Here is a 25,984-nt window from a genome sequence, read left to right on the forward strand (position 1 = left end):
ACACATGGTGCGATATGGACTTAAGCCTTGTACTCTCTGTGCATACTAATGTCTGGCCCCGGCTGGAGACGCTAAGCAGGCCTGAGGCATTCTTCAGTCTGTTGACAAGCCTTCTGTCAGATTCTTATGAAGCTGAAGGATTCAAGACTCCCAGTGTTCCCTGAACACTGCTGGAGAAAATAAATGCTTCACTGTCAGATAGTTTTAGGTTGTTTGTGGCTGGATCTTCCTGGTATGGGAGGAAAAAAATCTAAGCATTCGGTGCAAATCGCTGAGCAAGCTTTGTCCTCCGAAGAGATGCTGGCTGGCTGAAAGAGTTTACTATGTGAAAAAACATTCCCATTACCTCTGGTTAAAGGGGCAGTAAATGGTCTTGACTTTTAAGACCCAAATACATTTGATCCAATACAACCTGAGTTGCCAGACTCATGATAAATGACCAAAATCTCAACAAGTGCTGATATGAATCAGGGTGCCGAAACTGGCCTAAACTTAGCCTGAGTGCTGCTAATTAGAGCTACTTATTTAGCTTAAACGAGCCCAGTCTGCACCCCCAATCACACCCCCCAAATGTGGCAAATATGACTTGCTCAGATTTGGTCCTCTGATGCCAGAATATAATGTTTTGACCCACTTCCCCTGACATGTCTGTAATCTGGGAGTGGTGCATTGTCATTAAGTTTGTGGAGTATTTGGTACAAAACAAATTACAGACTAGAAGGTCCAGTTTAGAAGACAGAAATCCCAACACCTGCACAAATAAAGATCAACCTCGAAAAAGTTGCATTTATGGACCTTTTTAACTTTTAAAACTCTATTGGACCCTCTGGTGGCTCCAGCTCTGCAAACTGACAGAACAGAAATGTATTTTAAATTCGGGTGAATATCCCAGTGTTTCAAAACATACAAAATACATGAAGCTGAATATTGGGGAAATTAGTTTGCACAAGTGTTGCACAAGACATCTAGAATATTTTCATCTGATGGTAGGGTGCAGCCCCCAACAATGTCATGTTTGAATATTTCACTGTGTTCATATCATCATACAGCTTCAGTGAAGAGGAGATTGATACACAGTGATGGTGTCAGACAATGTGGAGAGAGATGTGTTCTCTATCAAAGTCTGTGAAAGTGTTTTCAAAGTGTGTGTAACTGTGGGTTAGACACAGTTCCAGACAACTGCCCTGCCTATATTTGTTTACATCTTGGGAAGTTAGCTTTAAAAGTATGCTGAATTAGCTGTTGGTTCCTGTTTGCATTGTATGTACAAATATCACAGAAAACTTAAAATTTTAAAGATTGGATGTTAATACATGATGGACATCAGAGGTAATGGTATCCTCAGAATGAATAAGTCACACTGATTCTAAAATGATGGGGATCATGTCTGTGTGTTCACATTTGACTGAGTTGTGAGTCCGAGGAGCAGAACGGTGTTTGATGCAATCAAGCTTTTAAAGTACCTATACTGCCTCTGTATCACACGCCACTGCTGCTGACCATGTTGATAAACAGCCAAATCAGCCAGTCAAACTAGAATAACTTCCTGTTGGTTGTTTTAGGACAGTCTGTGTGTCTCTAATACTTATTTAAGACAGACAAGTTTGCCTGTAAATGCTCTACTGATGACCTGCACTGGCATGGGCTCTTCTTGAAGGGGTGCTGGTTAGCTAACTTGGCGCCCCGTTGACAAGACTGAGTCCTTATTGCAGTGGCCCGTGTTCGAGTCCGGCCCACAGCCCTTTGCTGCATGTCATCCCATCTCTTTCTCCCACGTTTGCCTATCCTATCCAAAATAAAGGAAAAAAGTACCCCAAAATATTTGTTTTCCATTAGCTGCACGAGACTGCTGTTTTGGCAACGACTCATTTTCTAGCTGAGAACAATTCCATTTAAAGTATCCAATTAGTTGAATTGATTAAATGTTAAACTCAGTCACCAGAGACAACCAGCACAAATAGAAAAGGAGTTGATTTCGTCTACTATTTAGGTCAGCCTCGACTCATAAAACTTGAGAACTCAAATGCTATTTTGTTCTTTTATTGCCTGAACCCTTATACTTTTATTCTTAAAGTAATATTAATGCTTTAACGGTATGATCCATACAGTAGAGCATCAAGGTGAAATGATGGAGAATAGCTGATGTTGTATTGTACAATGCAGACCATTACCTGGGCCTACCGGAGCCACAGAGACTATCATGACTCACATTAGATTAGACCAGGCTTCTTTCATTGTTCCCCAGGGCCACATTTATCTTGTGGCAGTCACCAAATATTGACTGTAATGGTGACAAATGTGGCCTGCATAGTACAACACTTTAAAGCTTATATTGTGTTCTCCTGTATGAGGCCAGTTCATTACTGGAATTCATTATATGTGCAGGACAGACTGGGTAATGCTGCAAGAATTGAGAGGCACCAATTTACTTTTAACAATATGCAAGGCTCCCCTAATCCCTCGCTATAGACCTCATCAGTGAAACGGATGGCTGTGAATATGGAGCCCATGAATCTTTAACCGCCGCCGCGCCATTCGGTTGTTTTAAAACACCCCAGTTGTAGAAGTTGCTTCGCTGGCAGTGCTAAAATTCAAAGTAGAAGCTCCAGAGTTAATCCCCAAGTCTATCTACTGTACTTGCTTAGTCATGAGTTGCCATGCAGCAGGTGAAATTATTACATTTGAAGTCACAGGTCCTCTCCTCGCCTTTTTATTATCAGAACCTGCAGTTAGCAGGATCCTGCAGTGTCTGGTGTTGGTTTATATAACTTGTGTCCCCCCCTGCATGGACAGGTTCGCCATGTAGCGTGCTACACCCCGGAGCCTCGTGTGCTGCCCTAGTTAAAGGGGTATTTTAAGAGTTCCCACATGGGTTTATTTGCCCTCGTCTCCTTCTGAAGTACAGCCTTTTTCCTTCTGAAGCATCCTAGTGTCAGACCTCCGAAAGGAGCCCAAGACAATTGTTACACCATCGCCTTATTACAGTGAATAAAGCTGTGCATGGTAAAAATTAAATGACATGACTCTCCTGGTATACTGTAATAACTCTGAGCAAGTCCTTTAATGACTCTTCACTATCAACAGGATGACATTGTTTGTCAGTGCCTTACAAAACTGCTACAAGTGACGTCACAAAAATGATTTAGGTGGCTGTTTTTTTGATCTGCCACTTTTTATGGTTTGGTTGAGTTTAGGCAACTGCTAATGGTTAAATAGTAGAAGGTCTAAAGCCATGCTAGCAGCTCTGTATAAAACATGGACGTGCATTGAGAACTTCTGTTTTGAATTAACAGTAGTCTACATGATGTGCCTAACTCTAACTCCCAGCAAATCAAAAAATGGCCAAACAGGTGGAGCGTAGGTGGAGCTAGCAGACACCCAGAAGCATCAAAGTGGCCAGGCCCTATATTCTGCATAAGCTAATATAATTTAAACAGGTGGTTTTTAAATAAATATATACATGTTCACCCCCTGCACACTTGTCATGAATGGGTACATTAGCTATAGAGACCAAATCCATTATTTGTACCAGGCTGTAAACATTTGTTTATTTCTGCTGAAAGGTTGGACATTTCACATGGGGGTCTGTGGGAACCGACCTGCTTTTGGAGTCAGCCTCAAGTGGCCATTCAAAGAACTATGTTTTTTTTGGCGTTTCCATTGTGGCTTTATTTTTTAAGCATGGAGGTTGCCGCTTGGGATGTACCTAACAACAGACTGTTAAGGTTGGGCAAAAGGACCCAAACACAGAACTCCAGGCAGGCAGAGGGATCAGGCTGAGGCAGAATCCAAAAACAAAGGAGAAAATAAAAAAAACTAAACTAATAACAAACCGGCATGGCATGATGAACACAGGCGGGAAAGATACAGGGGGACTCGACACAGACGAGCTTGACAACTGAACAAGGGAAGACACAAGGACTGAATACACTAGAGAAGGATAACAAGGCACAAGAGAAACTAATACAGGCGGGGCAGATAGTCTCACAGATGGGAAAACACACTTAAACAGGAAGTAAAGTTACCAAGACACATGAGCACGAGTGAGAATACAAAATTAAACAGGACTTGAACTACATTCAAACCTAAAACCATAACACAGATGTGCTTAGAGCTAATTACTAACATCTTTACGCTAACATACTGATGTTTAACAGGTATAATGTTTACCATCTGACTTTAATATTGACCTGAAGATTTTGAATTAGAAGAAAAGTCACCAAAGTCATTACAATTCATCCTGCAGGGAACATCATGTTGGTACCAAATGTCATGGCAATCCATCCAATAGTAGTTATAGCATATATACTCAAAGTCTATTTGTTTAAAGGACTGCACATTCTTTATGTTTTAATTATTCTTTTATGCCAGTGTTAGCAGGTAATGAGAGGAGAGAGAGATGACGAACAACATGCAACTAAGGTCTCAGCAGCACACTGGACGGGATGTTGGGATTAATCCCTTGGTCACCTGGGCATCCCACATTTTTCTTTAATAAAAATCAGTGCATGTGTAGCGAAATGCTGTACCAGAATGCACAGCTTTATGCAATTTACATCTGGCTCCTGGTGTACTTTAGTGTCATGTCCAGGGAGTGACCTAGGGGGGGTGGGCCAATTTGACTGGCCACCCCAGGTGCTCCATATTATCATAATCTATGATTGGCTATCTGCCCGGTCAGAGGTGGAACCTTAGTTCAAACCATCTGTTTGATGAGATAAATAGTGTAGACAGAAATGGGAAATGAATGCTATTCAGATCTTCCCTGTTATCTGTATACCTTAAGTGATTATGTTTTAATTATTTGTGATAATGTTAGGTTAAGAATTTATTCACACAATAGCTGTTAGGCCATGCGCTGTGTAAAAGTGATGCATCGAGTTTGATGGAGGAGAGCAGTGAAACATTGATTCAACGATGTGACCCAGCAGCGGCTCGCAGTTAATTTTTTTTCTTTATCACCATTTTTATCTTTTGATGTGCTTCAGATGAATGCAATTTCAATAATGCTCCACTCAAACAGCACTGGAGTCATTTTAATGGCTTTTACCCGAGTTTTGGAGATATTTAATTAGCAGGATATGATTTGAAATCGTCTTTCCCGCTGTGCTTTGTTATTTGTGCTTCTCTTTATGACCTAATGTAATGACTTCTCCTTTCTCAGACTGGCTTCTTTCAGACGATGAACTCCAGTCTGGTTTCATTCATCAAACACTGCACGCTGGAATTGAATTATGAATTTGAAATGTTTGTTCACGATTGTTTTAAACTGCCAAGGTGACGATAGGTGTCTAACTGTGTCAGCAGTAAAGGAGGTGCCCGCCCGTTCATAATGGAGACTCATTACTTCACATACTCCTTATCAGCATTTCTGGGAAGTTGGTGGAGACCTTTTGTAATTAGATTTAAATCTCCTCCTCCTCCTTCAATTATTTGAAGAGCTTCGATCTTGATGATTTGTCAACCAGATCATTATAAAGTTAATCTATGACCTCTATCGACCTCCGCAATACTAATAACAACTCTGACGGAGCCAACTGATTATTATACCAGTGTAGAAGAATAAATTAACTGTTTGTTGTACAGCAGAGATCCAACAAAATCTTCAAGTGATAAAAATAATCATACTAAATACTACTTTTATTAGTTTTTTACTCTGGCTTTGGATAGCAACATACGTGCTGCATTCCCTCTTGCTCATTCTGACGCATTTCACTAATCCAACCTACACTTGTGACCCACATGTGGGCATGAAAGAGATCTATAGGATTTACTAATGTATCTGCAGTTTATTAGCATCCACTCAGCCCATTCAGCCAAACAAGCAATACTGAGCTTCAACACTGATGTTGTGTGATAAGTCACAGTTCCAGTTTATCCCAGAGGTGTTCAAATGGGGGTCACGCCTCTTAAACTGGCTTTGTGCACAGAGGCCACGCCTTTTGTATGTTTTTCCAAACCATTAACAGCCAAAGTATTTTTCGGACATGGGTTTTTATGCATTTTTCTGGCCATATTGTTTAAATTCTATGGATGAAATAAAGCAATATATTAGTCACAACACTGCCCTAATCACTGTGCAGTTTAAATTAGCAGGAATTCATTAGTATCAGACATACTAATTTATGGTCTATATATTTTGTTCCATGCTGCAGCACATGTGTACCTCTTGTCCAATTTAATAGCACTAGCTTGCTTATCTTCAGCTGCTTTTTGCTATCCTCGGAAGCTCCTGTTTTGACATCATGTTTCCTTGTCAGGAGCAACAGCTGGCAAAGACAGGAGCCTGCATCGATACATGGATTCCAGTCATGCATTGCCCACTAGGATTTCATCTCCAAGCAGTCACAACCCCCACGAACCCACAGACTGATGTGTCTGGCACCCAAAATGAACAGAAACAGCAAGAGGTGGAAAAACGAGCTACTCTGAGGGCTTGTTAGTGCATCACTCTGTCTTGTGAGAAGTAGCTGGATGTTGTTTGTTCCCGTAGTTGCAGAGGTGTGTTTTTTTTTGTTTTTTTTAACTCCCTTGCACCCTACTTCATTGAGCCTTTCCATCTTGGACTTTTGGATAGGCTCAGTTTGTATTTAGTTTTCATCTATCAGGTCCTAGAAGGGCAATTTTCTATTTCTTTTTACTTTTTAATATAAATAAAGTGCTGTCTATGTGATTGTCAGTATTAGCCACAGGCCCATATTTGCAGTAAACACAAGAATTCTTGCCTCAGTAAATGCAATCTTTTTTCAGATTGAATAATTTATTATGGGTTTAAGTTCAAGTAAAAAAAAAAAACAATACACATGAAAAGTGAAGCAGCCTTTTCCTGGGTCTAATTAAAAAGCAAGATATGTTTGGTTTGAGGGAGAGAAAGGAGTGAGTGGCATGAAAGAAAAGATCAAAATGTGACTGGGGGAGGCTCACAGACAGCAGGGGTCTTCAGATGGAAGACAAGAGGTAGCAGGAACTTCATTTACTCCACCATGTGAGATAGTTGAAGGCACGAGGCTCCAAACTAATCAATCTCACAAAGCGTTGTTTGATTTCTCCTCTTCATCTTCTACTGTAAATGAACGCCCTAAGGTCTCCCAGTGAACATCCTCTACATACAGAGGAATGCAAATCATAAGTAGCAGTATTGTTTTCTTTCTTCTTTGTGCAGCTTTCACTGAAATTTAAGGCTTTGTGTGACTATATTATATCTGCAGGATGCCTGATGCCGAGCAGCTTTTCAAAGGTGAGAAAAGTGAATGTAGCAGGACTTAGTAATGGTATTACAAATGCCATTACAGCAAGTAGCACATGTTACTAACTACTGCTCAGAAAAACAAGCCTCCACACAGAGATTTGGTGTTTGGTGCGATTGATTGCACAATGTTGGATCATTTTATTTTATTTTATTGAGACTGGTCAAAGGGAACCATAGTTTTGGACTTTTCTGGCTCTGAGAAACTGAAACTAGACATTTTTGCCATTCGATAGCTCAGTGTTTAACCAAAAATAACAATTGGCAGATTTATTAGTAATAAAAATAATCGTTCATTCTTGACCTTGAAAATAGTAGTTTGATGATTAAATTTTTGAAATTTTTGATAGCTTTCAGCTGCTTCATCATTGTCCATAATTCATTGGCAACCAATTTGAAATGAAATAGCGTCCGACCAGTCTTGGGAAATATCTGTGAGTGAATGATGATCACAAGAAATAAATAACAAAGGGTAAGACCACAACAGCTGCAAAGTTCCTCTGCCAGAGTCAAACTCACATTAATTTCTAAATGGAAAAAAACAAAAACAAATGTGAGCTGTTTCATTTTTAAAACACATTAATGAGCTACAGTGTTGCACTGAATGACTTGCTCCTTCATCAACATGAACACACGCACAGTAGTTTGTTTTGGCTCAATAGCTCAAAATGTGTATTCTTCCTCCCCTGAAGATAGTCCACAACAACGTTGTGTGTTTACGTAATGTTTATTAAAAACCTCAGTGACTGGCTGTTTTAATTTTTACATCTTCAGTAGGAACCAGTGGTCCTCAGGTATTGAGAGATTTACTAATGCATTGTTGGTTTTGAAATTTTCATGGGATTTGTTGACAATAAGAAAATTATAATTCCAGTCTTGAAGAATTTTAAAATGTCTTCATTTTTGTGTCCCCAATGATTGTATTAAAAAAGACGCAGTGGCAGACTGCACCACCTTCTCACTGAGGTGACTGGGCTGAAGCAACACATAAACTGCACCAATTATCACTTGGTTTGTCTAATGTCTTTACAAATAAAAACATATGCTATCGGAATAATTAGAAGATAATACAATAAGATATAAAACTCTTTGACTTATTCCATGGGGCCTACTGTTGTAGTGTAGGTTTAGAAAATTAGACATGCCTTTTTGAAACACGTCTTAGCCAGTGCAATTCATAAGCCAAGACCTAATCTTATAGAACAGGTTTGTTTCAATCTTTCTTGCTGTTCATTTTCACCCCCTTTGATGTTGCCTAGTTCAGAAAATGTCTTGCATCCCTTAGAGGGATGCATCCATCCTCTACTCTCACCTGTATTTCTGATTCTCTTTGTTTGGCAGTGTGGGATTTCTTCATCTGTGCATATGACAGACCACCTATTCTGCCCTTATCTGTTCACTGACCTCTTCTTTTGTAAAAACCAGACAGCTCTTCAAAAGCCCTGATACAGAAGCCCAACAATCACTTCACTGTTTCATTCACATTCATTCTCTTTCACTCGGCTTTCATCTCCAGCCGCCCACCCGCTCCTTATCTCCCTTTGTTTTCTTTGCTTCCTATCTGATTTCAGCCTGTCTGATTCACCCATCCAAAATTTTTTGAAAAATATTTTTTGATTTCTTGTGTACTCAGGAATGTCCTCCAAAACATTTTCTTTTATTGATCCATTTTCAACCAGCATCATATTTCAAGCAGAGTATCACGCACGCGAAACTGAAAGAAACGAAAAACATTTTTGAAAAGTACATTTTCCAAGTTACCACAAGTAAGTCACCTTTTCACAGTGTGCTTCCCTGCTGCTGTATAATTAGTAGTCACTCCTGCAGTCAGGACCATGGGGGGTGCTTTGAGCTCCGGGTAGACAACCAACTACTGTGGACACACAGCGAGCACAAAAAGACCTCCCTGAGAAACAAGTCAATTAACTTGCTTCATATAAGGTCTACAGTATAGTTTCTTGTCACTGTGAACTATGTACGAACAGTGAACATGGTGAGAAAATGACTGTCGGTCCATTTGTTATAGCATTGTAATGAGCGTTTGATGTGGAGGAAACTCTTGGACATTCAGGAACTGATATATGATGTGCAACACCCACCTAACTGCTTTGCATCATCTAACGCCACCCCGTTCTCATTCCCAGGTTATCAAATACCAACAGTCTATCACGCCCCTCTGCATCTCATATAGACACACAAGCAACCCTTCAGCATCTGCATGAAATGCACTGGGCCGCCAGAAAGGCTTTAAGAAGAAACGTTAAAATCACAAAAATGTTGAGTACATCAGTAAAATGTCCGAGGTATTTAATTAGTTTTCTTGTAATACAATATCTGCTCAGTAGTGTTGTAGTACTTGAGACCGTTCTTGGTCTCGAGACCAGTCTTAAGACCACTTTTTGATGGTCTTGGACTCAACTGCATTTCTACTTGGTCTTCTCTCAGTCTCGGACATTGAGGACTCGGGATTTTATTTCAAGACCATAATTTTGGAAATAACAGTAAATTGCTTTTGCATTATCTGAATTATTTGTTAACATCCTAACTTTGATGCGCTGTTACCGTTAACGACTGTCACCCCTCCGCACTAGGCATGGAAAATGAGTGTTGAATAAAGATGGTTATGTTGATTTCAGCTCTTAGTGTTTGTATCTGGGCGTGTTAATGGGAATGTGGATTTTTCAGATCAATTTGAGAAGCACCTGTGATCTCATTTCACATTTTATTGTGTGTCATGTAATATGGAGAACCCGTCTTGGTCTTGACTCGGTCTTGCTCTCCCACGGTCTTGGTCTCGACTTGGTCTCGGTTTGGGCGGTCTTGACTACAACACTACTGCTCAGTATTAATCAATTCAACTTTTTCATGGTTATAAAGCACTTGGTTGAGGTTAGGGAAAGATCATGATGTGGTTTAAAACAGAATCAGCAGTGACTTGAATCACAAACACAACATGAACTAAAACCATCTGTTAGGCGATGATTACATTTGTCAACACATCTTAATTGGTTAAACAATTTAGTTAGATCTAGGAGACAGTGTTGCACTGTGAAATGTGACGTTTCTTGAAAGGTCATGTTGCCAAGCTACTTGAAATATGTGTGGTTGAAAGTTCCCAAGTGTGTCAGGATTATTATAGTATGTGGAAGGAAACAGAGTCTCAGACCGACCAGGGGTCTAACCTCCAACCAGACACCTTTGGCAAACACTTTGCACATGCAGCCCACCAGCAAGCTGCAGAGACGTTACCAGTTTAAAAGAACCCAGAGGCTCTTTGGGCTTGAAGCCAAAGTTTTAATAAGCAGTGTTCCTGTTGAGGCACAACCTGACTGGAGGGCATGTTTGACACAAGGCTACACAAAGTGAGCAAATGTTCTTAACACCTTCACCAAGGGGCCTCAGGTAGGGCCAATAAAAATGAAAAAGCACCGCAGGGAAAAGAAACAGAAACTTGATTATATCTTAAATCTATGAATGCACAATCAAGATATTGTTGCTAGTTGTTATGACAATAGGATTCATGGCATCTATTTAAAAAAGGTCCTCATGTTTTAAAACCATTTGGGTTTGTCTTGACATTTCCAAAAGTCCCACAGGGCTCAAATTTTAACGAGTGCTGGCATTATCACTCCAGAGCTTATTTGAGATTCTTATGAGGGCGGTCGATATTGTGGATGACAGCACCTAATCAATTAGACCCGCGGCCTCTCAGACAGTGTGCGATGCTGCTGTCGCTCCATCTCTGCTACTGTGAAAAACAGATCTTACTCCGTCTCTTTACTAGGAGACGTGTGATTAATAAGACTTCATGAACACCATTAAAAGAATGCAATAGATGCGTCTCTCAACACGTACCACCTCACAGTGTTCATCCATCGTTAATTAGAATCATTATCATCCCCAATTGTTTACTTGTCGCGAATGATCATTTAATTAGGTAACTTCAGATGGAGGATCCAAATATTATGGATAGATTATAACAAGATCAGTGGCAAACAGCTCCGGCAGCGGCTTAAGGAAGCTTAACTCTGTAGGACAAGTATCAATCACATTTATATGTAAATAGATGTAATTATCTGTTCTAATCATCACACATTACTCATGAGGCAGGCAAGAGAAGGGTGCTTGTTGTTTTTAATTCTGTGAAAGTGGCAGAAGTGTGAAGGAGACGAAGTCACTCAAAGGCATGCAACGCTGAGCCAAGAAATGCTCCACTGATGGGAATGGCTGTAAAATAACACCCACTTACTCAAAGGCTTCCTGATAAAAGATTCTCTGAGTAGTCACTAATTGGCGAGACACTGATGCTATTTCTTTATTGTTTTTTTCCAGGAGCACCAAGGTTAGGTTAGCCTGATTTTGGAATAAACGAGATCACATCTGCAGAGTGAAAATGTCTCCTGCTTGCAATTCGTATTAGTCACAAACCCTGTCAGCAGCCTCTTATTAAAACAAACTTGGGGTTTCCAGTATTTTCTCATCCACCAATGACACCAATCTTCTTACACGGTCTGTAATTTAAGTCATTGAACCAAGTCCAGTTGCCCTTGACTTTAACCTTCCTTGGAAAACTATGACCTGGATGACTGAGAACCTTCAGACATCTTAAGTCATTTTTCTTAAAACTGAAGAAGTATTCCAGTTGGCAGACACATGTTAAGGCATTTAAAATACATTTGAATATTTAAAAAAAACAAAAACATTTACAGAAGTTGTTAGGGTGAAAGAAAGAAACAACTCTTCTTGATGAAGGCAGGGAACTCAGGTTGAGTGTTGTGGAGATTAAAGTGAGCCAGTGTGATGAGGAAGGTGGAGACAGTGAATCTGTAAACATACAAGACTGAAGAAAACACCACTATCTGCTAGCCTTGAGCCTCAACCACAGTGTCTCCTTATCAGTCAGCTGTCGTAACCCTGGCAGCGAGAGAGACAGAGGCAAAGAGCTATCTCTGAGAAGTCAAGGATCATTCCACGTTCTGGGGTCTGAGCACCAGAATCAAGCCCACCAAAGACAAGTTCCCCACATTAAGCAGCAAGATTTACTGAAGCCTAAGGAGAAAAGGCAGCACAGAGTAAGAACACTGTGTGGTACCAAACCAAATCTGAAGAATACACTGGTGGGGATTTATCCTTCCAAGACAAACAGAGATTCACTATTTGTCCAACCCATCTATACATTTGTAAAGATTGGATATCGCTGCAAAACAAGACACTATGCTTACCTAAGTTAACCTAAGTCACGTTGTGTGTCATCCAAGTCACATGCAACACTTTCTACAGAGAGCCAATCAATCTGTCTGTAATGAAACAAAATAAAGACAATCTCAACCTTGGGTTACCTGCCTTATTCAGTCCTGTTTCAACATCATTAATTTGATTTCTAATGGAAGTTCAGTGTCTATTGTCCACTAAATATAGTTATAGGACTCAATTATAGATATAAAGATTTTAGAGATCCATTTCTGCAAAAAGGTCATCACATAAGTTTTTTATTGACTTTTTCATTTTCCAACATTAGGGTTAAATGGTGTTTTAAAGCCTTCTTCAAACTGCCAGAAATAAAATGCTTGAGGGGAGATACTAAAACCTCTTTATTTATTCATTATGTTGTCCTAAAACCGCTCAAATGTAATTATTGAGTAAAACACGCTGGAATCGGCTAATAAAATACCTAAAGATGCCAAAGTTGCAGCTGGAGAGTCTGAACTTATGTTACTAAAACCCATACAGAAATACTGAATGGTAGCTACAGCTCTGTGTAATATGGAGATTTTTCACAGTGTATGTTTCAACAACTCGTCCTCGTTTTCTTTCCTTGCCACGCCACGCTCATTTATCGCTGCTACTTTGGCCTGCAGTCTCTGCAGAGCTCAAGTATTTTGTAATAAATCACAAGGTCAGCCTGAGGTGGGACAACAACAGGCTGCGCCTTCTCTTGACTGGAAAAAGCATGTCAGGAGTGCACGATGCACCCAGGAGCTGCGACACACTATCCCTAATCAATAAAGGAGAAAGAAAGATCCTCTGCCTCAGGAGAATAGAGGCGACCGGCTTGGTATTACACACGACAACTTCCCACTCGGATCCCCTGTCTCTGTTCTTTTTAGAGAGGAGGGAGACTGTCTAACCACATAGACACAAACTAATCCATCAGAATTATAGATGGGACTGAAAGAATGGCATTGAAAAGGTGACAGATACAGAAATAGGAGCACCTGGAATGGAAACATCCTCTCTAGTCTATTATCTAGGTGCACATTGGAAGCTAAACGAGAAGAATTCTTCAGCCATTTCTTCAGGGTGAATTTCTAGTTCACTATGAATTTTACATGACGCACGACTGCGCAGTCGTGTCTGATCAAAGTGTGAACTGGGGTGAACTGAAATTTGTCCTCTCTCAACTGAAGCGCTCTCCCAAATTGAAGTGAAATATGTTAACATTTAGATTTAGCATTCTGTACCAACAAGAAGCCGAGCTCGGCTCATAATTGCAAAGTCATTAAAAGATCTCAGTGGTAATTTTCCACTTTGTGGTGTCTTCACAAAGCCTGACTTTTCTCCTTTATTTAATCATTTCATCAGGCTTCTTATCAGCAGTTGCTTTCTGCCAAACTACCAATGTAATTATAGGAAAACATGGATCGTAATTATGGAAAATAACCCAATGGTTAATTCATTTTTGGAATACTCTGCTGCCTTTCCTTTATACCAAACATGATAAGAAAGTCTTAAAATGCCTAGTGTGTCTTCACTTGATTACTTCTGTCACATTCAGTATTGTCTTGTGTTTGTGCCCCTTTTTAGCTTTTTAGCTTTGAACCGTATGTTTAATCATGAAACTATCTCCAACACGAGCTTTATTCTGTAGATGTTCTCTAAGTATAAGATGAACAGATGCAAGCTAAAACCAATTTCAGTCTTTGCCACAAGTTCAACAAAAAACAAAGGAGGTAGAAGTTTTTTTTAACTACTTCAATAAACCTGAATGAAGTGGAAAGTTTTGCTATTCTGTGTTTTATATGAGGCCTCCTAAATATTACACCAGTATGGGATTGCTGAACATGTCATTCCAAAACCATGAGCATTGACGTGCTGCTCTAAGAAGTGTGGTACCCTTCTGGTTTCAGGCTATCCATTAAATAATCATGGTTATGAACTATTGAAAAGGTCATGGTTGGGGAACTAAAACACTTAAGGAAAGGTTAGGGAAATATCGTGACATTAGCGTGAGAAAAAGACACCTCCTCCTTATTTCAATAAATTTCCAGTTCCTGAAGCAATAATGGCTGCACCTTGACTTTAATGCGGTGCTGTTCATCCGATGCCTGGCTCACAGTTGGTGTTCCAGTTATTGTCAAAAGTGTTGGATGGAGTTCAGGGCTCTGTGCAGGCCAGTCAAGATCCTACAGGGGAAACCATTTCTTTACGGACTGCTTTGTACATGGGGACCTTGTCATGTTAAAGTCGGAAAGGGACAAGCACAAACTGTTGCCACAAAATTACTATCAGCATTGCATGTATTAAGATAAGAGCCAAGCTGTTGGTCAATTTGTGTTACGTTAGAATCTACTTTGTTTCAGCAGATTTTTTTCACAGTGCATGTTTTTCCCTTTGAAGACCCAAACATCATTCCAGCCTCAGCTGGCAACGTGGATCCTTCAGTTTTTGCTCTGTTTTTGGCCTCTTACTTCACGGAGTCCAATATTCCACGGCAAGGATAACGGCAGCTTTGTGTGATGTTACTTCTGACATATCGAAGAAGACATCAGATAAATCTGTGCTTATCCTTGTTAGTAATTCACAGACTCAAAGAAGCTGTGGTCCCTGAGGCGACGTCCGTCAACCTGTATGGGTAAGGCTGAGAGTTTGTGTGGGCCGATGCTTTCTGTTGTACACATCTGAAAATGTAATAATGTAAGTCAAAGTAAGTCAATTAAGCAGGACAGAGTTTAAAAACTGCTGCTTGTGAGATGCAAAATTATTGCAATGATTTATCATCAGCAGAGGATGTTACTGGAAGTGATGATTTCAGGAAGATGTGGCTCACTTGCAGACGCAATTAAGATTCATTCATGTGCAGAGAAAAAACATAATTAAGTTGAACGCACAGAGTGGAAAATGCTACTGGCAACACGTACATTTTTAAAATACCCACTATACTAATATGTGCCAATGAGGAGCTCAGGCGTGTTTCATTGAAGAAAAGATGGCAGATGTGGTGTCACCAAGATGCCACCAAGTCATCAAAGATGAATACCAGCCAATAGATTAAAGCATCAGCTGCATGCATGACATTCATTTCTCTTTATTTTGCTTGAACAGTAGCTCTTTGCCACATAACATCCTCAAAAATGGATGCTTTCTTGTATCACATATTAGCCATTTGGTTGGAAATTGTTTAAATCAGTAAGTGCAACTCCTAATAAACACACTGCATTGTAAAATAACCAGAAAACACATTAATTCCTTGACGCATGTGGGTATCTTGCCTATTGTGTCCAAATTTCCTCCACAACATTAGTCAGGTAATCAGACTAATGTTATAGAGGTGGAGGGACATATGATATATATCGATATCACGTAAAAAAATTGTAGTATAAAATACTGTGATAGAAAATGTTATCCATGTCGCCCACCCTAGGCTGCATACAAAGCCCTGACTGGCCAATTGTTTCTCTAACCCTGGAGAAATGGCCACCAGCACCGTGAACTGCTGGACAGTTAGAGGTGTGGGGCCAAGCTACTGTAACCTCTTCTTTCCAACATCCAAGAACAACACAAACACTGTTTTTGTCTCGACATGGGCAATAATGAACTCTCAAACAAAACTGTACAATTAGATCAGACACATTAGTCTGATTTGCCCGATCTTCACTTTTCTGGAGAAAGCTGGAGTTCAAAAGCTAAAGACATCGAAGGAACTTTCCTGAGTAGGCCCTGAATCTCTGGGGCTTAACGTTCCAGAGACTTTTTGATCAAATAGGCCTATTTGATTCTAAAAAAATAAAAAAAATAAACATTTTGCGTGAAGTGTAATTTCAATGTAATGATCATACATTTTTGCTGTTGCCAACTGCACTGAATTTAGACAGATTCAACTGCCTATTTTTCAGATAACAATGCCGTCAGATTGGAAGTTGTTTTGATTCTACCATAACTTTTATGGTATTGTACTGCCTATCACAGGTCGATTAGAGGTTAAAATGGGCTAAAAGGGGAAGACACTTGAGATTACCACCATCTTTCTCCCTGTCTTACCTCCCCTCTGTCATTCTGCCTCTACATCACACACATACATATGCACAAGGGCAAAACGAGGTGATCTGTCCCACCAGGTCCACATGGTACTTTACACTCTGCCAGCATAATGACATAGCATGGGTTCTCTCCATAGCCAGCGTCTGTCCATCAGCTTCCCCAGAGTGAGGCGTTTAAAATGGATCTGGGTCACAGTGGGATCCCCTCTGTCCACCCGCTGGAACCTGGAAGCATTCAATTCATTTGTGACAGAGCCGGCTGCATTACTAAAGCCAATGCAAGTGACACACTTTACTGTCAGTGAGAGCTGCTGCATTATGTATTAACACTTAGCAGGTATCTTCTTTTCCATATATTTCACATAGTGCTGAGCACTGTCAGCTGGATTTGGGATGTCAATGCCTCAGTGTGAATGATAAAACTGATATGTACAAGAAGAGGAAGAAATGCATAGACTTTTGCTCCACTTTCTCAGTTACCTCTGGTTTTACTGCAGTAGCATTATTAGTCTCAAGTGCTGAAAGTAGTCCCCAAAATACTACACTATGTTCCTCCTTGGGTAACATTTGTAACATATTAAATGTTTACAATGTCTTGTAAAATTGTTAGTGATGTGTGCCTATTTCAATGGTTTGGGCTATGATATAGGTCCCTATTTCCATTTAAAGTTCTAATGTGTAAAATTTAGGTAGATCTATTGGCAGAATATGCAATATAATATAAAGTATGTTCATTAGTGGATATTCACCCGAAAATAAGAACCGATGTGTTTTCGTTACCTTAAAATGAGCCCTTTACATCCACAGAGGGAGCAGGTCCACTTTCACGTTAGGGTTAGGTAGATTCGTGGCCACCCTAGGTTCTTTTACACACTTGAGGAGAGGGGTATTTAGGTGATTGCTATCTGCAACCTCACTGCTTGATGGCACTAAATCCTACACACTGGACTTTTAACATATATCTTAATGTAATTTTTTAAACGGTGTGCTGTGTAAAGACCCTTTCCTCTCTCAGCATAACAGTGCCACCGTATACAAAGCCAGGTCCATAAAGAAATGTTTTGGGTGTCCTGCTGACTGAATACTTAAGGCTCATACCACATACTCACCTTTGTTGCAGGTCATACCCTCTCTTTTACCTGTTCCTGTCTGCCCTCTACAGTCAACTGTTAATAAAGGTGAAAATTAAAAACAACAACAAAAATACTTTTCCCAGGTTTGTGTGGAGGAACTTGACGTTGTTCTTAGGGATAAACTGGAACACAAACTGCAAGCCAGGCCTCATCTTCCAACATCAGTGTCGGACCTCACTAATGCTCTTGTTGCTCAATGGGAGCAAACCCCCTGCAGCCAGGTTCCAACATCTACCTGAAATCCAAACCTGACTCCAGAAGAAGGGAAGCTGTTATAGCAACAGAGATACCTTTTTGGAATGAATGTTTATTAATCACATATGGCTGTTCTGGTGTCCACATACTTCTATACACAGTATAGGTTTATTATGTTCCTATGTGATTTCCATGTCAAATATTTTCATATCCATATTGTTCATTCAAACATACTCAGAATATCTGCACATGTCAAGTATTTGTAGAAGGTGCAAATGGAGAGTGACAAACAATAGAAACAGACTGCATCCATCCACGGCTGTTGCAACAGACTGTAGTTTATTGCAACATTGGTGCCCTCAATTTCATTGACTAACGTGTCATCCTGCTTGGCTTGAGTGGAAGAAGACGCCTAAATAAATCAGGATTCTGGTATCTGTGACTTTAGGTTCTGCATGATGGATTTGAATTTTGGTGTAATTTTCCTGTCTTGCTAGTTATAAGAACAAAGAAATATGAATTTAAGCATCGGACTGCCCTCAAATAATTTTCTAAAATGAATCTACTTACACCTGTAACTGATCACGTCCTCTTTAGCTGTTCATTGCAGTTTACTTTAGGACACAAACTCACATTTTCAGGCATTTTGCTGCAGTTTTCAGATGACACTGTTCACCACTGACCAAACTGAACTGAAGCATGTAATAACCTCTTGCTTTGTGTTATGTGATTGCTCACTTTCCTGGGGCTGATTCATGCCTCGCTACATCATCGAGTGCTGGGACCAGACTCTTCTGTGAAATTCACCCTCACCATGAAAAAAAATACAAAATATATATATATATATATATATAATTATTTTTACAATGTGTGCTCAGTTTAGTGCCACAACACTAGCAAGACATCTCACAGAAAGGGCATAACTGGATTACATGAATGTAAACCCTGAACTGGAGAGTACCTCAATGAAATATCATACTTGCAGGGTGATAAAGATAAAGACTGACCCTTGGTTAAGAACTCCGGTGCATTTTAATGTGTGGAATTTATGTTGCAGATGGTTTCTCTGGCGTGGAAGAAAAAATGGTTTCTGCAATTACACAGATAGTAAAAGGTTGTTATTTACTTGGGTGCAAAACTGCTTTCATTTCAGATTCATGGCAGGGTCATTTCGCTAAGCTTTCTGTAGCTGCTATAATTGGTCCCTTGTTCAAACCTGTGTGATTGGAAAGCAGATCACAGTTGCCGGAAGAACGGACCAAAGATTTGTTTTCTAATTATGGTACACAGCTACTTGAAACCATTTAACTGTAGCCTTTACATTCCTTCTTCTCCTGAACTTAATATCAATTTCAAATAAACAAGAAATTCCAACACCACATTTAAATCTGTGAGATTATTATTTAAATACTTGCTCAGATCTGAGAAAAAGTCAAATAACATCTGTCAGAAATGTCACATCCAGCCGCTGGTAAAGCATCATTATTGAAATGCAGGCACTGATCTTTAGCAAAACCAGAACACAACCCCTCTATTTTCAGTTCAAAGCTTGCTCAAGAGCCCTTATATGTAGTTTTACGCCATCATGGCTTTGTTTTTATTGTCAATAACATTCTTATAGGATGATAGATGAACATATTATTATTATTTATATATTATTTGAACTCACATTGCTGCTCAGTGATGGAGGTCTCAGAAGATGTTGCTTCTTTAACCACTCAAACAACACATAACGATATTAGTGCAACATCAAATGACTCACTTACAGCAAAGATAGATCACCATGGTAGCTGCTTCCATGTTCTTGTATAAAGAGGCTGTAATCAATCATTTTGGCAAAGCAACACTGTGGACTGTCAAACAGAAGAAACACTCACAGTCCCATAACTGAGCCATGACAGTTTACTGCTCTCTTGAGATGCACTGACAAATCAAAGCTCTTATATCTGGTGGGGATACAGCAAACACTGACTGGACTTGGATGTCGACTGATACTCTGTTGAACAGGATGATTTGTCAGACAGCTTGTGGTGCTAAAACTCACAAAGGGTCAGTTCTCCAAATCCCAAAACACATTTTTCAGTATCTAGCTAATCCACAATATGTGAAGATTATCAAGGCAAGACAGAGACAAACGGGCTAATACAAAGTGGTTGCATAACGTATTAAACAAGTAGACTGTAGACTTACGCCACGCTAGCAAGCTCTGTGAGGCTGTACAGAAAACGTCAGCATGCTAACATGGTCACACTGACAATGTTAACATGTTGATGTTAGCATGTATAACGCTTACAATTTTTACCATCTTAGTTTAACATGGAAGCATACTAACAATGGTAGAAGTATTTAGTTCCTTTACTTAAGTGAAAGTATCAAGTCCTGCATTGCTTTACTAAGTAAAAGTACACAAGTATTATTAGCAAAATATATTAAACTATAGCCTACTAAGTATCAAAACCAGAAGTACTCAAAGTGTAGAAAATGCTTATATATTAAATTATTGGATTATTATTACTGATGCAGTAATGTAGTGCAGTGCAATGCTTAAGGAGCATTTTGTTGTTGTAGCTGGTCTAGGTGGAACTAATTGTAAATCATATTTATGATGTTGGGTTGTTTAATCGTTGAAACGCTGCCTCATAAACTCATCATATGTTTTGATTGTAAAATGCTTTTATTAAACGTACAATATTTCCCTCTGAACTGTAGTGAAGTAGAAGTATGATGAAATGAAAATACTCAAGTATAGTTGAACATATTTACCTTATACATAGTCAAGCACAGTACTTAAATAAGGAAGTGTACTTAGTTACATTCCATCACTGCATGCTAATAATTGCTAAGTACCTTAGCAGCTATTTGGTCACAAACAATGTACTGGACAAATAAACATTTTGACCTGATGGTGGCTTGGTACTTTAAAGTCAGGATCACCAAATGTAATTCATCTTGAGGGAAACACATTTTACAACAATTCTTAAAGGCCATGCTCATAGAATGACCAAAAAATTCTATAATTAAGTATAGTATAAGACAATTTATAAATAATTTATTAATCATTAACATTTTAGAACAATTTTTTTTTTTTAAATAAGACAGCAGAAATAAATAAAAAGGTAGTTGAGGATGTGAGGAGGATACTGAATAAGTCAAAGGCGGTGGAGAACCAGAACAGTTAAACCTGAGGCGAGTGTTATCTTGTGTAAGATTGTTTCAGCTCCAAATGCTGCTTCTACAAGTTTAGTTTGGACTGAACAGTTCAGAGACTCTTACTGGATGACCTGGAAAGCTGAAATGAATTATATGAAAAAGACAGTCAGAAACGTAGAGATTTATAGACCAGTAGAAGGTGGGGATACCAGAGAAGACACCATTACAATAGTCCAATTGTTGGACTATTGCAGAGGAAATCTCAAAAACTGAACTGAAACTAACCACATGGCTAGCCACAAAGGTCAAGAGGGAAAATATGATTTTTGGTGATTCGATTGAACTGACCCTTTAACATCAAGGGTAATGACTAAACATATATCTAACGACTCTTCAACCTAACATGTTGAAATGAACTCTTTGTTCTTCTTACAATAGGAAACCATCACCACGACTACCAGCACAGCCACCTGGATCTGACTGCGCTCACACCTAAGCTAGGTAAGAAAACACATTAATGTAGTATAGTCCTTAATTGGAGACAGACAATCACTGTGTAATACTGAAATGAAAATGTAATGCATACTGGGAAAAATAACCAGCAAAACCTCACCATGCTGCATCTTTTCAATGCTGAAATAAAGTTCTACGTAAGTTACACTGACTTTAAAAAAACAGATGATTGACCTGACATGACGTTCCAAAATAATATGCATTATTATCTGTCTCTAAATTAAAGTAAGCCAAACAATTCTTGCGATAGACTATTTCCAATTTCAAGGACAAAAGTATATCTCTCACGGGGAAATTAAAATCTGAGGAACTGATAAAGAAGTCCTCGGAGAAAATGAAAGCAGAAAGTGTATGATAATCAAAGTATCATCTGTGCAGTTATTGAAAGCCCAATTACTGTTACTGAATCCCATCTATTTTTCAAAATGTGATTTTCCGTGGAAGGAGAGCAGCTTTTAGTGTGGACTTATTGAATGCCCCTGCATCTAAACGGCAATGAAATGAAACACAATGTAATTCAAGAGGTATTCGGGCCTTGCTTGTTACATAAGGTCGATGTTTTGTGTCAGTGTTTTCAGGTTAAAGCTGAGAGATCATCAATGAGTCCTTATACAAACTTTTCCACCATTAGTGGAGCGCTGCAGTCCACATTCTGCCTGTGCTTGTCTGCCTCTTAAAAAGGACGGCCTTTTCATTGGGAAAATGGGTTTCAAAAGTACTTTTGAAGTCTATATAGCTTCTGACGATGATCGTCGCTGTTCTGCCTAATTCAGGGGTAGCTGGTTTGATCTTTGTGTTAACTCTTCGCAACATCCTTGCAATACAGGCTTTGACCATGGTCCACCTCTACCATGGGAGGTTTGGTTTAAACATTTTGTGCGCATTGATTGTTATTGATCCTTTCTTTCTCACTTGGATTTGTTAGCCCACAGACAAATGAGATACGGTAAGTAATACACATACACATGGTGATTATGTGTATTTTTTTCTTCACCTTTTCTTCCACATATATCATATAGAGATAAAAATTCTTTACATGACACTGGGGGTCATTGTGTATTCTCCTTTCTGTTTTTTTTTGATTGCTTGTGTATTTTTTGCAGTCACTAAACTTCATGCCGCTGCATTACAATCCATGACCTTTAGCCCAATCTCAAAATCTTTTCTTCACGCATTATTTTTCCTGTTTCACTCCAACTAACCGGCTCTATCTTCCCCCCCCACACACACACACACACGCCAACACTCTCTTTTTTCAACTCAGTGAATGTCTCCCTTCTACACCATATGCTCCTTGGTGTTGTGTGTCCCTGTCCTCCTTGCTGCAGTAGTTGCCCCGTCCTATTTTTAAATCCAGCACCAGAGTCCCTCCCCGTATCCCAGCCCTCCCCACCCGCTGCGCCACCTGACCCATGACTGGGCGTCCCAAATACTGAAGCCACAGGAGCTCCGCACAGTGCAGGGAGCCGTAATGGTGCCACACACATCACTGATACCAGAAACAGAACTGCTAAAGGCCTTTCACAATGAACCAAGTGTCACTTGAGCTGCTTAGACGCAGATGTAGTTTTCATTTGGCTCAAAATGTGAGAAGGCAAAGAAGCACAGATTTGTACATTTTATTGATGCCACAACTCATCAACATTCAGTACACAATAATCTTAAAATGCCCTTGAAATACCAGACTCCCTTCAAAATTCAGTGAGTTTACTGTAGATTGCCTTTTTAATCACTTTATCCCAGTGTATTATTTCTTCTTTTAACTTTTTTGTATATAGTGTATCCAAAAAGACCCCTGTATCACCTACATGTTGTTGACATGACTCTGTTATTCACAGATGCCTCCTGGTGGATGTTGGTGCACAAAATGGCCTATTCCTTAAAGTGTGCTCAGACTGACACCAAATTTTACTTCTGAGAACCTACACATTAATGTCTCTGCAGAGCAGAGTGCTATAAGTAACTGTAGGTTGCAGAGGTTTGCAAAGGGGCCAACATGCACACCTAGTGTTGGGCATTGCAACTGAACATGGATATAACCAATATTTATCCAAGAAGGTTATTAAAGAAAACAGCTATGTGAACAACAAGTATTTGAATTAGTCATAGCACGTAATATACAAAGTCATTCTCAACTAACTAGCTACAGCTTAATCAAGCATCTGTTCGGTCAGTGCATTGGACATTCACTTCACATTTGATCTGAACACACCTTTAGATGACAGTGCAGATGGTATGGGTATGTGGCTCCCTGCCTGCAGCCATGACTTTAAAACACCAAAAAGCTTTCATTTCGGAGAAAAAGGGTTAAGAAAAATCTGTTTTACATCTCAAAATGCAAAACCTAAAAACTAAAGACCTCCATAATCTCCAACAAAGGGTCAACAGGTCACCCAAAATCTTTCCGTATCCACACTTCCCACTACATCACACCTTGCCTTCTTTATCTGCCTTTCTGCCTCCCTTTCTCTCCTCCAGTAAAGACTCCCAGTGTATTTCCCATCTTTTTGACTGTCACTGCACACTGACTGCACCGCACCGCTTCCTTCCCTGTCCCCTGTAGAGAGACCCCAGCGGATGAACAACATCCTGACCTCAGCCACGGAGCCCTACGACCTGTCCCTCTCCAGATCCTTCCAGAACCTCAGCCATCTGCCGCCCTCCTACGAGCTGGCCCTCAAGTCTGACTTAAGTAAATACTCCTCCTCCCTCCACAGATTAAGTAGGTGGTCCTTCATTTGTCCTTGGTCGCCTTGGTCTGCCTGATGCACTAAAAAAAGACAGGGAATGACGTCACCCTCATGCCCTGTGCATTAAAGGGTCGCCACATTCAGCACGTCTGGCCTGATGAAACATCTAAATGTCCATTACAGAGACATGTATCATGATAAGTATCTCCAGATGTTTAGTGGCTCATCATGCAGATAGTCCTCTCACTTTTTCACCTTTTTAGGGATATAAACTTCTTAAAATGCATGACAACCCGCTAGAACCTCCATACGCATTCCCATCGACTCATCTATCGGCCCATGGACTGACATCTAATTGGCGTGTAATTTGGCTCCATCTGCAGCCCATGTCATGTTGCTAATGTCTCTTAATGACATATTAAAAGAGACATTTTTTTTGCAGCTGAATGACTTCTATAGGCCAACAAGATGGCGCTTTAATATCTCAGCAATGCTACAGTTCATTATCTTCGCTGTGACATTTTAAAACATGTTTTGAATGTGGCGTTTGAATGCCTGATAGGAAGTCAGTGTTTCCAGTTTAAGTTTATGTTGAAAATTACTCCAAAACAAAGTTCAGAACAGACTTTCCGACAATGAAGATTATCTGTATACAGGGGACAGCATTATATGGAGGTAGGACATTTACCAATACAGTGGTGAGTTTGTGATCCAGCATGGTACTCTGGTTACAAGACTGAGGGTCCTCTCACACACAACCTTTACCAAACAACTTTACTGAGACCACAAAATTGACCAACCGCAGGATTTCAGGATATTGGATGTGTGATTTAAGCATGAATCAAAACCTAAACCATAACATGTACTACATGTACACTATATGAATGCAAAGGTTTTCCCTGAGTTACAAAGAGTTAGACCAGTTTTCTTGTGTTTGTGACTACACAGTAACTATCAAACTACCCCCCCCCTCAGAGTAATACTTTCTCTTTTTTTATCCTATTGCTATCAGTTCATCATTATTCATATACTAACAGTCAAATTGCAGTTGCAATGCTCATAACCACCATAAGATAAGAAAAATTTAAGTCCACATGGATCCATATACTGTAGTGCTGCAGGATGATATCATCATCAATCAGTGAGTTCATTGCGTCTCCTGTCAGTCCATATGACTTCATGTTTACTTCTCATGGTTTGTTTTGTTATAAACAGACCAATATCAAAAAGAAACCATCTTTTTTCTTCCAGGTGTGAAAACACATACTTTTTTTACATCACAATTGCATATATGCAGGTTTTTAAACACAGCTATACCCGCTAACAACAAGCGAGAGACTCCTTTCACATTGCTAGTAAGGTTTGCCTTTTCTGTTTTTCTCTGATGTGTCACGCTTGACGTCACAACCATGCCGGAAAACAGGGTTAGTAAACAGTAGAAAGCAGCATCAAGGCCAGTGAAAGATAGGTGGCAGGTGGAGAAAATGGAGGTAGTGGAGGAATTGGAGAGCAAAATAGGAAACAAGGACACAAGTGGATTTGAAAATAAATTGAACAAAAGGAAGAAGAAGAATCTTTTAAGCGATTCTAGTCATACGAAGAAAGAGGAGACGTTGTTGATGGTAGCTGTGACACAAACGGAAGTTTGTAGGAGGAAAACTTGGAGATGTACGGTCGGTCAGGAACAAGAAGCGGGGTGGTTATCATTGAGTGTGTGTCAAAGCGTCAGAGAGATAAAGCCCTGAAGATTCATGTATTTGGAGAGTATAGTAGTTAGACTTGCTTCCCACTCAGATCAGA

General features: G+C 39.7%; 1 protein-coding gene across 6 annotated transcripts in view; it reads left to right on the forward strand.

Annotated features, from left to right (window-relative positions):
• LOC123963771 (protein shisa-6) overlaps window positions 1-25,984 on the forward strand; it is a 76,934-nt gene that overhangs the window by 44,182 nt on the left and 6,768 nt on the right. For 2 of the 6 annotated variants that reach the window (XM_046040832.1, XM_046040825.1), the window contains 3 exons: window positions 21,420-21,482; window positions 22,420-22,440; window positions 24,058-24,186. In XM_046040832.1, coding sequence (XP_045896788.1) covers window positions 21,420-21,482; window positions 22,420-22,440; window positions 24,058-24,186 — 213 coding nt within the window. Of the gene's footprint in view, window positions 1-16,644; window positions 16,676-21,419; window positions 21,483-22,419; window positions 22,441-24,057; window positions 24,217-25,984 lie in introns of all 6 variants that reach the window. The other 4 variants (XM_046040848.1, XM_046040857.1, XM_046040817.1 and 1 more) reach the window with 3 other exon arrangements.

Source organism: Micropterus dolomieu, linkage group LG02 (assembly GCF_021292245.1).
Source record: "Micropterus dolomieu isolate WLL.071019.BEF.003 ecotype Adirondacks linkage group LG02, ASM2129224v1, whole genome shotgun sequence".
Taxonomy (NCBI): Eukaryota; Metazoa; Chordata; class Actinopteri; order Centrarchiformes; family Centrarchidae; genus Micropterus; species Micropterus dolomieu.